The 17,197-nt window shown below is 26.3% G+C and overlaps 1 protein-coding gene across 1 annotated transcript; it reads left to right on the top strand.

Moving 5' to 3' along the window:
- Nucleotides 1–1,543: 1,543 nt before the first annotated feature.
- Nucleotides 1,544–11,652, top strand: LOC110609040 (disease resistance protein RPV1). Its single transcript, XM_021748355.2, has 5 exons — nt 1,544–2,150; nt 7,937–9,011; nt 9,432–9,737; nt 9,915–10,664; nt 10,746–11,652. The coding sequence occupies exons 1-5, from the start codon at nt 1,666–1,668 to the stop codon at nt 11,493–11,495; spliced, it is 3,366 nt and encodes a 1,121-aa protein (XP_021604047.1). The 5' UTR covers nt 1,544–1,665; the 3' UTR covers nt 11,496–11,652.
- The last annotated feature ends 5,545 nt before the right edge of the window (nt 11,653–17,197 follow it).

Raw genomic sequence — 17,197 nt, 5'->3', positions numbered from 1 at the left:
TTTAAATATTTTGTTAAAAGTTAGCAATTAACAAAGACAGTTTTAACATATTGAAATTTGTTGGAGGGTAAAGATGGTATAATAGTAAAATAATTGAAAAGAATGGAATGGCTAAATCTCTAATAATAATAATAATAATAATAATAATAATAATAATAATAATAATAATAATAATAATAATAATAATCCGTAATTAAACTTATAATAAAAAAGGAATAAATTTAACAAATAATATTTGCGTATAAAATTTAAATTTTGAAAATTTTCAGTATTAGATTTACTTATATGTATTTTTTGTGAAAAAAAAATAAAAAAATAAATTTAGAGAGATTAAAAAGAAAAGGAAAAAAATATTAAAAAAAGTTTTACAATAATTAAATCAAAATTTAATGGCTTAAAAAAATAAAATTGAGTGAGGAAAATAAAAATATAATTAAAATTGAATGACTATGACTGAAAATTACCGCAACTTTCAAGAAAGAAAAAGTCTAATCCCACGTGGTCATTTTCAACCTATCTGTCAAAAGAAATTGTCAACACGAAAACGCGTAGGTTATTCCTCTAGCACTTATTTCACTCATGGAGTAAAGTTAGACGTATATGCATAATTAGAAATACAATATAATTGAATAATAAAATTGAATTGTTGAAATTCAATTATTTTATTAGAAATATATGTATTTTCATTTGATTTTATTTAATTATTAATTAATAATTTATAAAAAGATTTAATTTTTAATTTTCAGTTTGAGTGAAGTAATTACACTTAATAAAATTAATTTTTTTTTTTTAATTAGGTATTGAGAATTAAAAAGTAAAACTTGATATTTTTCAGATTTATTCAAATACACTTATTATCAAGCCAAATTTTTGAGTGTATAAAATTTAAAATTTAACAGTTATTTTTATAAAGTTTAGAAAGTAAATGGTTATATTTTATAAAATTAAAAAAAATAATTAATTTTGCTAATTCACATAACTCTTATTTGAAATAACTAATTTAAAAAAAAAATTCAAAAGAAATGATTTTTTTTCTAAATTTTTATATTTGGAAAAACTAATAATATAAAAATTATTTTATTGAATTCTTTTAGAATTAATTTTGACTTAAATGTAAATCTTAATTTTGTAAGAAATTATTTCTTATTTATATGAAAATTGTTTAATTAACTATTCTTTCTTTTTCTTTTATATTTTATTTTTCTTTATTTGTTTTTAATTTTTAATTTATTTTTTTAATTAATAATTGTTATTTAAAAAATTTTAATTTAATATCGATTATAAATATTTAAGGCATTTATAATTAATATTAAGAAATGTATTATATTATTTTATTAATTTTTTTAAAAAAACCATCTTAATTTATATTTTTTAATGGTAAAAAATTATATAAAGTTTAAATTTTAAATATTTAGAAATTATATTATGATTGTTATTTATGGAAATAAATATTTATATTTAGTTTAAAATAATAAAAATATAAATAAATTAAATTAATTATTAATTTTTTAAAATAAATGAATTTAATTTAATCTTATTATATTTAATGATTCTTGCATTTATTTTTAGTTGTATCTTCATCCTTTCTCTTTCTTGTATTTTCTTAAGTTTCTCTTTATTCATTACTTTCTTTTCTTTTCTTTCAAACATTACCCACATGTAAAAATGGCTTCTGCTTCATCTTTCACCTTACCCTGCAAAACCCCCTTTGAAGTTTTCCTTAGCTTTAGACGTCCTGATACAGGTGAAAGTTTTACCAGCCATCTTTATAAAGCTTTGAGTGATGAAAATATCCAAACTTTCATAGACAAAGGACTTGAAAGAGGAAAAGAGATAGAATCATCCCTGTTGAAAGGTATCGAAGAATCTGAAATTTCAGTGATCGTTTTCTCAAAAGGCTACGCTTCTTCTCCATGGTGTCTGGATGAACTCGTGAAGATTCTTGAATGCAGAAGAACAATGGGACGGATAGTTTTGCCCATTTTCTACAGAGTGGATCCATCTGATGTTGAATCACAGAGTGGGATCTTCGGAGATGGATTCCGAGAGAATGAAGAACAGCACATGGAGAGTACGTTGAGGGTGCAACGATGGAGGAGTGCTTTGAAAGAAGCGGCCTCTATTTCTGGCTGGGATTCCAAGGAACACAGGTAAAACTTTTGCACCACACATTTTAGATATTATTAAAAAGTAGTTGGAAACAATTTATTTTCACATTTATATTGAGAATACGTTAAACTTAAAAATTAAATTATTTTTTTATTCTTAAAATATAAAATCTAATATATATTTATATGCCTTTTAAATATATAATTTTCAGTTAAAAAAAACTTTTAAAAATGAAAATATATAATTATTGAGTTTTATAAATAGACGAATAATATTTTTATTTTGATTCAATTCAATTAGAAAAAGTAAATTATTTTGAATGTTTTAAATTAATTTTATTATTTTTAACTAATACAGCTTTTTTATAGCAACTCTATTATTATAATGTCAAGAAATTCATAATTTTATATCTAAAAATATATTTGCCTGTCTTGTAAATCTAAGTATTTAAGATTACTGCTCATCGAATTATATACGTGAATAAGTTTTCTGTTAAAGGTTTTGGTTTTCTTTTTAATAAAGATTTTGGTTGGTTTAAACTCAATACTTTTAACAAGTGCATTTTTTATTTTTCTGTGTAGAGGTAAATTACTTCTCTAGAAAGCCAAAAGTTCGCATGCATAAAATTTTGAGAATTTAGAAATAAATTGAATATATACTATAAAAATTTAATGAAATGCAAACAGAATGTACAAACGAATATAAATTTATTTATAACTGTAATAGTTTAGTAAACAGATATTAAAAAAATATTTTATTTATAAACTGATTTTATATCTCAAATTGTATCTATTTAATTTTACAAATGGATTAATTTTAGTTTATATATCTATTTATATCTAATTAATTTTACAAATAAATTATATGTCGAAAAATAAATTATTTATATCCGTTTAATTTTTACAAACATATTACTTACTCTATTGAAATTTTAAAGAATTATATATCTATTTATAAATTTATTATTTAATTTTACAAACAGATTATATATTCGTTTATAAATTTATTTATATTCATTTAATCTTATAAATTTATTACATCTCTGTTTGAAAAACTATTTGATCTTACAAACGGGTTATATATATATATTCGTAAATTCGTTTATATCTATTTAATTTTACAAATGTATTATATGTTTGCCTGTAAATCTATTTGTGTCTATTTAATTTTATAAATGGATTATATATCTGTTTAAGAAGCCATCTATACCTATTAATTTTATAAATAAATTACACGTCTGTTTGTAAATTTTTTTATATCAATTTAATCCTACAAACATATTAAATGTTTGTTTACCAGTATGTTTATGTCAATTTAATTTTATAAATAGATTACATATTCATTTGAGAAGCCATATGTGTTCATCTAATTTTTCAAACGGATTATATATCCATTTGTAAATCTATTTGCGTTCATTTAATTTTATAAATAAATTATACGTTTGTTTCTGAATCTGTTTGTATTAATTTAATTTTATAAATGAACTACACATTCGTGTGAGAAATGTCTTTTTCTATTTAATTTTATAAATAAATTAGATATTATTTTGTGTATCCGTTTAAATTTATAAATGGATTACACGTCCGTTTGTATTTATTTAATTTTATAAATGGATTACACGTCCATTTAATAAGGCATTTGTGTTTATTTAATTTTACAAACGAATTTTATGTTCGTTTATAAATCCATTCATGTCATTTAATTTTATAAATAAATTATATATTCGTTTACAAATCCGTTTGTATCTATTTAATTTTAATCCTATATCAATAAATTATAAACAACGATGAGTCATCATTTTATATAAAAAGGAAAATTTTCTTACTCCCTTCAACATTAGTATATAATTTTATCATGTCGTGGAACTCTTATGTGAGCCCATGAGAAATTTTAAATATTTGAATTTTAAAATATTTTTTATTTAATTTTATTTTTAAATTCTTTTTCAATTTTATGTAATAATTGAGCTTGAATACAAGCTTATTACGAGTTAAGCTTGAATAAAACTCGAGTTCCTTAAATATTTCACGAATCGAGCTCGAACTTATAACTTTTTAATAAATAAACTTAAATTTTAAAAATATCTACTACATGATTACACCCTTAATTATTTGAATCACAAATGAATTTATAAACATATTAATTGTTTGTATAGTTAATGAATTTACAAACAAATTTAGAAACAGAATAGCATTTACATCACACATAGATTTATAGACAGATTCGTAGTTTGCCTTATAAATGAATTTATAAACGGATATCAAATTCATTTATTTTGTAAACAGATATTCCATTTGTGGATCATTTGTAATATTAATGGACTGTTTTCATTTGAAAAAAAAAAACAAATAAAGTTTACACATATAGAAAAAGTTGGTTCGTGATTGTTTGTAAATCAAATTACAAACAGAATTTCATAATTTATTTTTATAATGATATTACATTTCTAAAATTTAAAAATTTTTAGTCAATTTCTCCTTACTGCAAAAACGTTTCAAAAAAAGTTTATAAATTGTTATCTTATATATTTAAAATGTAATAGTAATTATAAGTTAATAACAGTTTGAGAATAAATACATCTACTTTTGTTATCTTAGTATAAGACAGTAATTTATTTATTTATTTTTTTATAATAAAAATAAATAAATTTGAAATTATAACTTTATTAAATATTAAATAAATAATTTATTTAAATATATTATTATATACAATAAAAGGAGATACTTACAAAAAAAAAAACTTATCATGTTTAAAATTTTTATTGTGTCGAATTTTTTTACCAATTAAACTATATACTTTTTATATGGTGCCATTTGTACTTTGGCATCAACTTTCTTCGTTAAATGACTAACGGAATAGCCACATAAGATAATACGAAAATTGACCATGTTAGAGCCCATAACTCTACGTGAAACCTCTAAATGACCTTTCAAAGTAATTATCAACAACAGACTTCAATGTACACTTCAAAGCAGATATCAATAGTTACGTGTCATTCTATATAGCTGTTTTGTTATCAATATATTTTAGAAAATAAAAAAAAAGGCAGAATCAAATTATAAAAGTTTAAAAAGGGTGTTTTTTTTATTACCTCTAATAAAAAATTAAATATCCTTTGTAATAATGGGTACTGGTTTGGATAAAGTTAGTAATCATTAGTTTTGGACTTTTAAGTAAGGATTTTGGAAGAAAAAGGGATAAGGGTGAGCTTTCATGTCCTCTAAAAAAAATGAAAGTCTTTTTCATATAGTGTTATTGGTTTATTATTGTAGACACTTGTACGTTAAATTTTGTGTCCTCTTTTAAGTTTTTGGTTTAATAAGGGAAGAGTTCCCCTATTTTCGGTGGAGACCAAGTTCTTGGTTTGATAAAATTATTTAAACTCGAGCCTAATTTGATAGCTTTAATATTAAAACTCAAACCTCTATTCGTTTAAATTATTAACAAGCTAAATTTATGTTGTTTGAATTTAAAAGATTAAATTTTAAAAAATAAATAAAAATTTTTATTATAGAGACTTTAAATAATTTGACTTTTCCCATTGTGGTGAGAGATTTTGTCTAATTGTGAAGAAGAGTTATGTCTATCGTTTGGAGAGTGACTTTTGCATATTAAAGTGCAGTCCCATGAAAAATAGAGAAATTTTGATTGAAGGTGGAGAAAAGGTTTTGCCCTGTAGTTGAAGACACTATTTATAATGTACAATGCAGTTATAATAAATAAATTAGATTACTCTTAAAGGAGAATGAATAAGAGGAACTAACTAATTTATTTACTATAAACAGTTTATAGTGGAATTAATATTGGGTCTAATTAGATTAATATATCTTGAGCTTATAATTAGATGATTTCATTGTGGATAAAAGAAGATGGCTATCTATGTATATAGCTTATGTTGGTAAAGTGAACGATATTAAAATTTTGTATTTTGCGCTTAATATTTGTGGTATTAGAACTAAGGTTCATGATGTCAAAAGATTTGTGATGTTAAATACATTAGCATTAAAATTTGAGGTTTTAAAGAAACGAAGATTTGAAGGATTGAATATCAAGTATGGAGATTTGAAGAGTTCAAGTTCAAGCACGAATATTTAATAATTAAAGACATCCATATGGTTGGTAGATTTTGAGTCAAGGGGGAGATTGTAGAATGGTGATTCGTAATCCTATTGAAACTCTCTTTCCTAATTAGAGTGGGAGGCCTATTCCTCAATAGGTAGAGGACTATATAATGTAAATGATATGTTATTTCTAAACTAGATAAGATTAATCTTTAAATTAAAACTGATGGACCTAACACTACAAACAGGAGTACATAGAAACATAATTTAGCTTTATCTTGTGGTATGGAGGTTTACCTAATTCTGGAGAATGACTTCTATCCATTATAAGAATAACTTTTACCCAATGTAATGGAGTACTCCCACGAGGGAGAGACAAAGGTTTTGATTTAAGGTGGAGAAAGGGCTTTGCTCTATAGTTGAAGACAATCTTGGTAAGGTATAATGCAACTATAGTAAATATATTGAGTGACTGCTGGAGTAGAGTGAGAGAGAATAATTAATATATTTATTGTGAATAATTTGTAGTGATGGTTAGATAGTCAAGCTTGTAATTAGATGATTTCACTACTATTAGAAGATGAAAACGCATAAATGTAGTTTTATATGCAGTCCCATGAATGAGAGACAAAGGTTTCGATTTAAAGTGCGAAAGGGGCTTTACTCTATAGTTGAAGATAACCTTAGTAATGTATAATGCAATTATAGTAAATATATTGAGTTACTGCTGCAGTAGAGTGAGAGGGACTAATTAATATATTTATTATGAACAATTTATAGTGATAGCTAGATAGTTGAGTTTATAATTAGGAAGATGAATACCCGTAAATGTAGCTCTATATTAAAAGGGTGAACTACGTTGAACATTGTATTTTTACATTTATTATTTGTGTATTATCACAATATTTTACTTTGAAATAAATATATAAAATATATAATTCAATTGAATTCCATAAATTTTAAAACAATAAATTGAACTAAACAAGCTTTTAGTTATTGTATTAAGAGAGGGAATTCAATTGTTATATAGTTAGTTGTATCAAGCGACTATTTAAAATTAAGTTTAGTATAAATGCTATAGTTTCTCAAGAATTGTGTGGACCTAACCCTCCATTTTGAAATAGAAATACACAGACAACATGTGGATGTAGTCTACAGTCGGTAAAATTTATTTTCTTTGATTTAATGTTTGCTTTCCTATTTGTTTAACTCTCCATTTGAAATTAAAAATTTCATAATTGTCTCGTTTGGCATAAATAATTTAAAAAAAATAATTCAAATGAATGCTTACAAAATTATTTATTATTTCATCTCTATACATATATATGATGATGTATAAGAAACAATTTAATGTATAATGTTTCATTCTATTAATAAAATAGTTATATTAAATTATAATAATTTTACTTTTTATAATAATTTAATCTCTTTAGTTTTAATAATTTATAACACTTTAGTCTTTATAGTTTTAATATTTGTAATAATTTTTTTTTTAATTTGAGTTGATACAATTTATGATTATTAACAGTAAATTTAATAGAAACACTATTTGTCAACAAAATAAAAATACATATACTAAATTATTTTCTATTATAAATATAGGGTCTAAATTATAGATTTTGCTAAATGTCTGCAAATATATTATTAATTACTCTTATTTTAATAGAGTATAATTATGTAACATAGTAAAGAAGAGTTGGGTGTGACAATATTCTTCACTAAAATCAAGTATTTGACCAGTACTGTGTGTTCATCATGTATTCCAGGCCTGAATCTGTTTTAGTTGAGGCGGTTGTTAAAGCCGTTAAAGAAAATTTAAGCACACTGTCCCAGATGTCCCCAGTTGATTCCAATGGCTTTGTTGGAATTGAATCATCCATTGAACAAATTCAGTCTCTCTTATGCATTGAATCAGAAGAGATTCGGTTTGTGGGAATTTGGGGAATGGGAGGCATTGGCAAATCAACCTGTGCTGAAATTTTATACCATAGCATCTCTGATAAGTTCAATGCTTCTTGCTTTCTTACAAATGTTAAAGAAACATTAAAGAAAGCTGGATCAATCTCGATGCTGAGGGCTATTCTTTCTAAAGTTCTAAAGCATGGAGATGTAGATATTGAAACTCCTAACATATTACCTGCTTCGATTGCACGTAAGCTTCGAAGGAGGAAAGTTCTAATAGTTCTTGATGATGTCAATGAAGACAGTCTTATTGTAAATGGGAACTGGTTCGGTCCTGGAAGTAGGATCATTGTAACAAGTAGAGATCTACAAGTGCTTAAGACAAGAGTTGATGAACAATATATATACGAGATTCAAGCATTGTCTCACTATGATGCTCTTCAGTTATTCAGTTTGAATGCTACAAGGCAAAAACTCCCCCCTCTAGATTATATGGAGTTCTCAGAAAAGGTGGTAAAATATGCTCAAGGTCTTCCATTAGCACTTAAAGTTATAGGTTCTCATCTGTATAAAAGGCCTAAGAGAGAATGGGAAATTGCATTGGACAAACTAACAAAATGTCCTGACTCAAATATTCAGAAAATACTGAAAATAAGCTATGATGAATTGGAAGAAATTGAGAAGGATGTGTTCCTTGATATTGCTTGTTTCTTCAAAGGTGAAAACAAATGTCAGGTGGAAAATTATCTGGTTGGAAGTTATGGTGTTGCTACAAATTGGGGAATGATTCGTTTGGTGGACAAATATCTCATAACCATTGTGCATAACAAATTGGAAATGCATGATTTGATACAAGAAATTGGTCAAGATATTGCTCGACGAGAAGGAAGCAGATTATTGAATACTAAAGATTTTCAGCGTTTGTTGACCACAAATAAGGTAAGGCATGAAGTTTTTCTTCTCTTTTCTTTGGAACATAAAATATATATATATGGGAGTTTTTTAGACATTGCATACAAATTAATATTTGTGGTTTTTTTTTTTTGCCAATACAAACTTTGCATTTAACACTACAACGGGCAGAATATAAGCAGTGGTCCATACAGTACCCAAAAAAACATTCAACCAGTCCAACTGTTATGGTTAATCATTTGTCCTCACCGTGTCATTAACCGGATCGGATTTAAAAATAATACATAGACGACTCAAATAAACACCCAACCAGCCCATGACACTACAGCCAAGTCCAAATCAAGCCGAAAAACTGCAAATTCTAGAGAGCATTGAAAAACTGCACCGCCATCAACCCTAAGACAACAACAGCTCCCATCTAATATTTGTGATTTACTCTTATGATAGGGAAAGAGCAAAGTTAAAGGCATATTTTTGGATATGTCTAAAATGGAAAAGCTGCACATAGATGAAGAAGCCTTCTCAGGATTGGATAATTTAAAGTACCTCAAAGTTTACAGGTCGTCGTGTAATTATGGAGATGCAGGCTTCATATTTGACTCAAATTACTTGCAGTATCTTCCAAATGAGTTAAGGTTGCTCTATTGGGAAGAATATCCTTGCGAGCTTTTGCCCACAAGCTTTCTTGCGGAGAATCTTGTTGAGCTCAGTTTGCCAAGTAGCAATATTAAACGACTTTGGAGTGGAGATCAGGTATGAAAAGTTTCATACCATTCTCAAATTCTTTCTAATATATAATTAAATTACTCCAAACTTGTACATCATGAAAAAAAAAATAGTATGTATATAAAAATAAATTAAATTATATATTTTTATATCAATAATGTGTCTACATTTCATTAAAAAATAAATTGTCATAATAATGTGCAGGCTCCTCAAAAGTTGAAATATCTGGATCTTTTTAGATGTAAACAATTGATTGAACTCCCAAATCTATCATCAGCTACAAATTTGAAGAGCATAAGTCTTGTAAGTTGTAAGAGTTTAGTTGAGATTCCCTCATCGATTCAACATCTCAGCAATCTCACTTCTCTTGATCTTGATGGCTGTAAAAATTTGAAGAGTGTTCCAAGCCTCAGTAAACTAGAATCTCTCGAGTATCTTAGTCTTTCTTGGTGCTCAAATATAAACATAGTTCCAGACCTTCCTATGGGCATTAAGGAGGTATACTCATATGATTCTGGAATAGAAGAATTGTCTTCATCAATGGAATGTCTCTCTTCTCTTGTTCATTTGGGTATGGGGGAATGTGTGAAGCTAAAGACCCTCCCAAGCAGCATGTCTTTGTTGAAATGCCTTCGATGGCTTGATCTTAATGGCTGCTTAGGACTTGTCGAAATTCCTGATGACATTGTCTCTTTGTCATTGTTAGAAAAATTGAGTCTAGACAACTGCAATAGACTTCAAGGTTTGCCTGAGCTTCCATGTCGACTAGGAATACTCCGAGCAGGAAATTGCACATTGCTGGAAACTACAGTGTCAACTTCATATATTAACCTACCAAAATATTCAGGGAGAAAAAACTATGAATTCAACTATTGTAATTGCGTAAATTTGAACCAGAATTCACGTTGCAACATTGTAAAAGATGCAAGACTAAGGATTGAACAACTTGCCACTGTAAGCTTCTTACTTCCTTTCTAACATGCTCCTTTAATTTTTCCAGGAATAAGATGTAAATTTTCTCACTTTCTCACGCAGAACAACACAGAGAGTGGAGTGGGATTTTTTGTTGGTTTACCTGGAAGTGAAATACCAAGGTGGTTCAGCTATGAAAACCCAAGATCTTCAATGGATATCAGGTTCCCTTTTGGTTGCTTTAACTCCATGTTCCTGGGTTTCGCATTTTCTGCCATTTTAAGTTTCGAGGTTCCTGTTATCGCTGCAAAGATGTTGTTGAACTGTAAATGCAATTTCAAGAATGTTAAAGGTGGCGAGAGGGATTTCTCCATTATCGAATATTTTCCACCGGTAACTGTCCCTGAATCAGATCACCTATTCCTTTGGTACAAGCACTACACCTATTCAGATGATCTATGCAATGTGAAGGAGGCCACATTCACTTTCACAGCAGAGTTGTTGAACTACAATTTTGATCAGTTAGAGTGTGAGAAATACAAATTAAAGGTGAAGATTTGTGGAGTCCATCTGATGTATGGGAATGAAGAAGTTAACAAATGCAAACCCAGCAGAGCAGAAACAAGTCTCTCATTGCACTGTGGAGAAACCAATCCAAACTTTAAAGAATCAGTGCTTGAAACTGAAAGCAATGACAAAAACATCAGACTAGACTATTTAAGCTCTAACCAGACAAATGCATTTACTGATGGCAGATCTGCGTGCGAGAAAGAAGAACCACTTTGTTTAAATGTTTACTCTTCAAATGCTGAAGATGAGTGTGGCTACAACGAAACTATGCTTCCTTTCTATCACTACTTGTGGATGTCGTGAGTTTCAAAACCTGAATAGATTCAGGCTCTCTTTTCATTGATTCATCTTTATCCATTTCGAAAATCATTACACCAAAATTTTATGCAATCTAACTTCGCAGATTTTTTTAAATATTTTTTCTTAAAAAACAGGATCGAAAACTGGAGGATTAAAATATAATATCTCTCAAATTTAATTTTATGCATTTCGAGATCAAATTAAGCCTTTAATATATACAAGCAAGAAATATATATAAACTAGAAAATTACTCTTTTTAAATTAAAGGAGACGTCTCAAAAAAAAATACTAAAAATATTTTATTATTAATAATATATTATATTAAATAAAAATTTATTTAGATTTTGAGTAAAAGTATAAGATTTAATTAGTAAAAAAATTAAATTGATCTTATTTCGTCCATGTACAAAAGTAAAAAGAATTAATTGAACTTATTTTCACAAAATTATTATACAAGCTTTCCTAAGCTCATATAAGCTGAGAAATACAAGATCCTTAGTTATGGTATGAATATAAATATATAAAGATCAGTTGTTTCATTTAAAACTATTTATTTTATACCATTTCAAAAAAAATATTTATTTTATAAGAAAAAAGTTAAATAAAAATAAAGATTATATTAGTTGATAAATAATTTAATTTTTTTATTAAAAAAAATTAACTGAATTAAATTATTATAAGATTTTTTTACTACAAACAGTTAAATTAGAGTTTATTAGAGATATTTATCAATTGAATAGGAAATTATTTCTTTTTTAAAAGCCCATAAGATAGAAAATTGGGGATTTAAGAGAAGTAAAAGTGAAGTATAATATAAAAAGCACTGTTTAAATTGAATATACTTAAAATTAATATAATATGGATAATGACTGTAATATTAAATTAGATATTAAAATAAATTAAAATATCTCCTCATTTAATAAAATATTTTCTAATAAAAAATATAGTAAATTAAAAATTAAACATCACAAATAAATGTAATAAATTCAATAATATTAAAAATTATGCTATATTTTAATTAACAAGATTATAAAGTCTTTAAATATAATATTAATATCATGAAACTTTTTAAATAAAAATAAAATAATTATAAATTATAAATTATATAAAATTTATTTACATACAACTTTTACAAATTTTAATTTATTTATTAGGTAAGCAAAATAATGATAAATAAAAGAGAATATGAAAAGTTATTATATTTTATTTAGGATATAAGTGAAATTTTTTATTTTTAATTTACAATTATTTAGATAAATTTGAAATCCTAAAAATTTCATTAAAAAGTGTGCCTTCCCGTGTTTTTCTTAAAAGAGCTTCTACAGGAAGTTAAGATGAGCAGACTTTTTCTAAAAGAGCTTTTAATATATAAATTTTTTTTTGTAATTTTATCCAAATAGTTTAAAAATACTTATTAATATAAAATTTTACTTTTACCTTTTCAAAAGCACTGCCAAACGGGACCTATATATACGGACCCAACATGGCCTAAGAAAAGCCTAACAACCTACACATAGTCGAACGAAACCCAATCCAAAGAGAACCAGGCCCAACCAACATTCTTCCCACCAGAGTCTGGTGACCCAAAGGCAGCAGCCTTCATAACAAAGGTAAATTGGAAATCGATATTTCACATGCTTAAAAAAACATCAAACAAACAAAGGCATCAAGAGAAGTTAGAAAACTGCAAGTGCATGATATTACTCCCTTCGAAAGCATTCTAATGAAATTCTTTCAATCTTTACCTCTTATCTATTAATAATCTCTCGTATGAGATGCTATCATCTCAAAATATATTTAGATCGCTGATGAGATCGTAGTTCTTTTACTTGTGCAATGCTTCCATTATTACCACAATACAGTAATATTGGATCAATAATATTGGGTATTATTCCTAGTTCTATAATGAACTTTTTGAATCAAACTACTTCCTTAATTGCTTTAGAAGCTGTAATATATTCAACTTCAATGGTAGAATCCATAGTCGTTTCTTATTCGGAACTCTTCCAATTAACTGCATCTCCTTTAAAGATGAACACATAATCAAATTGAGATTTACAGTCATCTTTATCATACTGAAAGATGACATCACTATATTCGCTTACCTATAAATCCCTTTCTCCACATATTAAGAATATATCCTTAGTTCTTTTTAAGTACTTAAAGGATGTTTTGTACTGCAACCCAACATTTCTCTCCATGATCAGATTGGAATATGCTCGTTACACTTAGAGCATATAATACATCATGTCCGTGCATAAACATAGCTTATATAATGGATCCTATAGCCGATACACATGGGATCCTACTCATATGTTTTCTTTCCTCTTATGTCTTAGGAAATGCATATATGAAACATTAAAGGTCCGATGATGAGAATCACATAATAGTTTTAGCACATTTAAAATTAATTTTTAGAGTTATAAATAAATGTTTTATACCATAGAAAAATATTTAAAAAACAAGAAAATAAAAAATAAAAAATAAAAAATAAAAAATAAATAAAAAATGATAAAACTAAATTGATTTGAGTGTATTAAGTATCTCTCACATCAATTTTGATATGAAATTTAAGGGTAATACAAATTCTATGTATGAACCATGCAAATAGTCAAATTTATATAGACTTTACATTTTATTCAGATAAGATTATGACTCTCTAAATTTTTTTTCATATTCTTCACGAATTTCCCTTCAATTTTCGTATAAGATTTCAATTCTTTGGATTTTTATTGAATTAGATATAAATTTTTAAAATTATAAATGTAAATTTAGAAATTTAATCAATTACAATGCAATACTCAAAATTTCAAGGATCTATAAATTAACTTTTAGATAACCAAATGGGTGATTCTTCTAGCTAAAATTAATTTTGAGAAGTACACTGCAACTTTTATATTTTGAGTTTTTTACGTTTCTATCTTTAGTATAACACCATTTCATAAACAAAATCGATTCGTAGATTATAACCTATACTATGATAGCCTAATTATAATGAGAATAACTCAAAAAATATAAATATTTTAGTATCCTTCTTTTTCCTCCTATGCATTCTATGTGTGTAGAACATCTCCATAAAATTTCATAATTTTTTATATATATTTACTAATTTTGATTACATTTTAATTTCTAATGTTAAAATTGTCAATAATCATGTAGGAATTTTAGGTAGTCCAATCTTTGTATTTTCGTGCTTTTAATTATTTATTTTTATTTTTTGTATTTTGATCTTTGATTTTATATCATTAACATGTGCTTAAGTATTAGAAAACGTGGTAGAAGGCAGTTAAGGCTCCCTTATAGAGGCTAACGTTTGTCTGAATGGTGTCTTTCCCTAAATTGGAAGAGATTCACTTCCCTTTCTGTGTTTTAGATTTATTTTTCTTTAGTTCATATTTGAATAAATTAGCTAATTACTGTAGTTTTTACTATTTCTTACTTTATTTAATTTATCTCTTACTATGACTTTTTACATTCCATATTTAATTTATTTTTTTTCATATTTGCATAATTTTATTTTTTTATCTAATTTTATTATTTGTCACGAATATCTATTTTTATATTGGAATAAATTTCTTATCTAAATTAAAAAAAAATTATACTTATTTAATTAATTTCTTTCTTTTTTTAATAATTAATTAATTTATTTCTATGTTTAATTTATTTCTTTCCATATTTATATTATTTTGTTTTCTTATTTGAATTACTTTCTTACCTTATTTAAAATATTTTTTTCCTTCTTAAAATTATTTTCTTATCTTATTTGAGGTATTTTTCTTTTTAAATTTATTTTCTCATTTATTTATTTATTTTCTAGTTTATTTTTTTCAATTATGGTAAGGTGAGTTGTGGTAAGTTTGAATAAATAAAGAGAATAATGTTGCTTATACAACACAAGTCTTGGCCGAAATCTCTCTCTCCATTTGGTGTTTAATTCCTTTTTTTGTTGGATTTATAGATCACATAATAAAAGCAAATTTAGACATGGAGACTCATTGGAGTATCTTGAATGTCTTTTGCAAAGGGCAATGTGTCTAAGGCCTTATAATAGCTTAAGCTTAGTTAGTAAATTTTAATTATTATTTATTTTTTAGATTTGTAAATTATTATTTTTTCTTCTCCCTCCTTTCATATGTCTTTTTGGGATTAATTCTATTCTCCTTCCTTTTGGGATTAATTCTATTCTCCTCCCTCTTTCTTTAGTTTAGAACTTAGATTATTTTTTGTTTATTTATTTCTCTTTCCTTTTCTTTACATGTTTTATTTTATGTACTTCACCTAATATGATGTAATTAAATTAGTAAATTAGGTAACAAAAAATTTTGTATGATAGAGATAATTATGTATGCTTACGGATTGATTTATGCTTTGGGATGAAAATGACCAAGTAGTAATAACCTTATAGTAAGATGACCATGAAATTGGACTTTAAGGATGCATACTAGAAACTTAGTGAGACATTTTTCACTACGTTAGAAACCATGCATTTTTAGGTTCCCCACTTTGCTGGAAATTGTAAATAGCTTGAAATGAATTTAGAAATATGATTAATTAGGAAAACTTAGTGACTCGTCCACTTTAAGTTAAGTAAAAACTTTTCATACTAGAGCTAATGGATGCGTATCAAATTGGAGTTTTATATCATCCATGCACGTGTAATAATTAGATTGCATATTTTCTGAAATAGATTTCTAATAATTAGATTGCATATTGTTATAGAAATGACTCCGCCGTTAGAACCTTTAGGGTCTTCGGAGGAGAACTCAAAGGAATGGAAGGTTTGGACAAACGGAGCTTGCTGCTCGCACGTAATTTCAACACATTTTTCATATTGTTCCTAGCATTGATTTGAGTAATTTCTAACTAATTTTATATTTTTGATTATATTTCGCAGAAAAACAAAAGAGAAGTAGATTTAATAAAAAGTTGTTAAAAAACGCTGAAATTGATTTGACTAGCGATTTGGGCAAACCCACTGGATGTTCATACTTCACAGAAGTCAGGAATTGCCCAGACCCACAAGCTGAGTTAACCATATTCAGATGGTGGATTTGATCAGCAATTTGTCCAAGTCACTAGGCAAATCAATAGTATGCACAGAATCTGACAATGAGCGAAAAAATTCAAATTTGAAAATAAGAAGATGAGGTCTCCTCATTAAAAGCCGCAGGACCCAATCGATTTTTCCTTCTTCAGCGCGGTACAATATCCTCCTCAAATCAAGGAGTTCTCCCTTTAGAAGAAATATATTAAAGGAAGGATTCCTAATTCAAAACAAAGAAGAATTTCTATTTCTAAAAAGCACCTATATAAGCCCATCTTTGTGGACAACGACATATCTCCCATTCATCCTTCGTCTTTAATTCTCTTTTCTCTTTTGTATTTTTATTTAAAACCACGAGTGGTTAAACTGCTTATTTCTAGTTTGAGTTAGGGTGAAATTTTAGTTTTATACATGAATTTTGAGATCTAAACTTAATTGTTTATCTTTTATTCTTCAAATATTTATGCAATTTCAACTCTTAATATTATTATTACTTTGTTATTTGATCAATAGAGCCCATTATTAATAATTTCAAAGTGATATATTGTTAGTTTGAATGCTTGAAGTCTGTAATTACTTAAGTTATTTAACAACAAGTAACAATTAATGTAACCCACTAAAAAATTGCATGATGTAGCTTAAACTCACTACGTGATTTGGT

This window comes from Manihot esculenta, chromosome 2 (genome assembly GCF_001659605.2).
Source record: "Manihot esculenta cultivar AM560-2 chromosome 2, M.esculenta_v8, whole genome shotgun sequence".
Classification (NCBI taxonomy): Eukaryota; Viridiplantae; Streptophyta; class Magnoliopsida; order Malpighiales; family Euphorbiaceae; genus Manihot; species Manihot esculenta.
The sequence above is the reverse complement of the archived record's forward strand: the minus strand, read 5'-3'. Positions and strand labels throughout refer to the sequence as shown.

Bases quoted from the DNA above. Each gene is read 5' to 3' on its own strand.
- LOC110609040 (XM_021748355.2), top strand. From the start codon at position 1,666: ATGGCTTCTGCTTCATCTTTCACCTTACCCTGCAAAACCCCCTTTGAA. The intron at 2,151-7,936 runs GTAAAACTTTTG...CATGTATTCCAG, and splicing joins TGGGATTCCAAGGAACACAG to GCCTGAATCTGTTTTAGTTG. The intron at 9,738-9,914 runs GTATGAAAAGTT...AATAATGTGCAG, and splicing joins GACTTTGGAGTGGAGATCAG to GCTCCTCAAAAGTTGAAATA.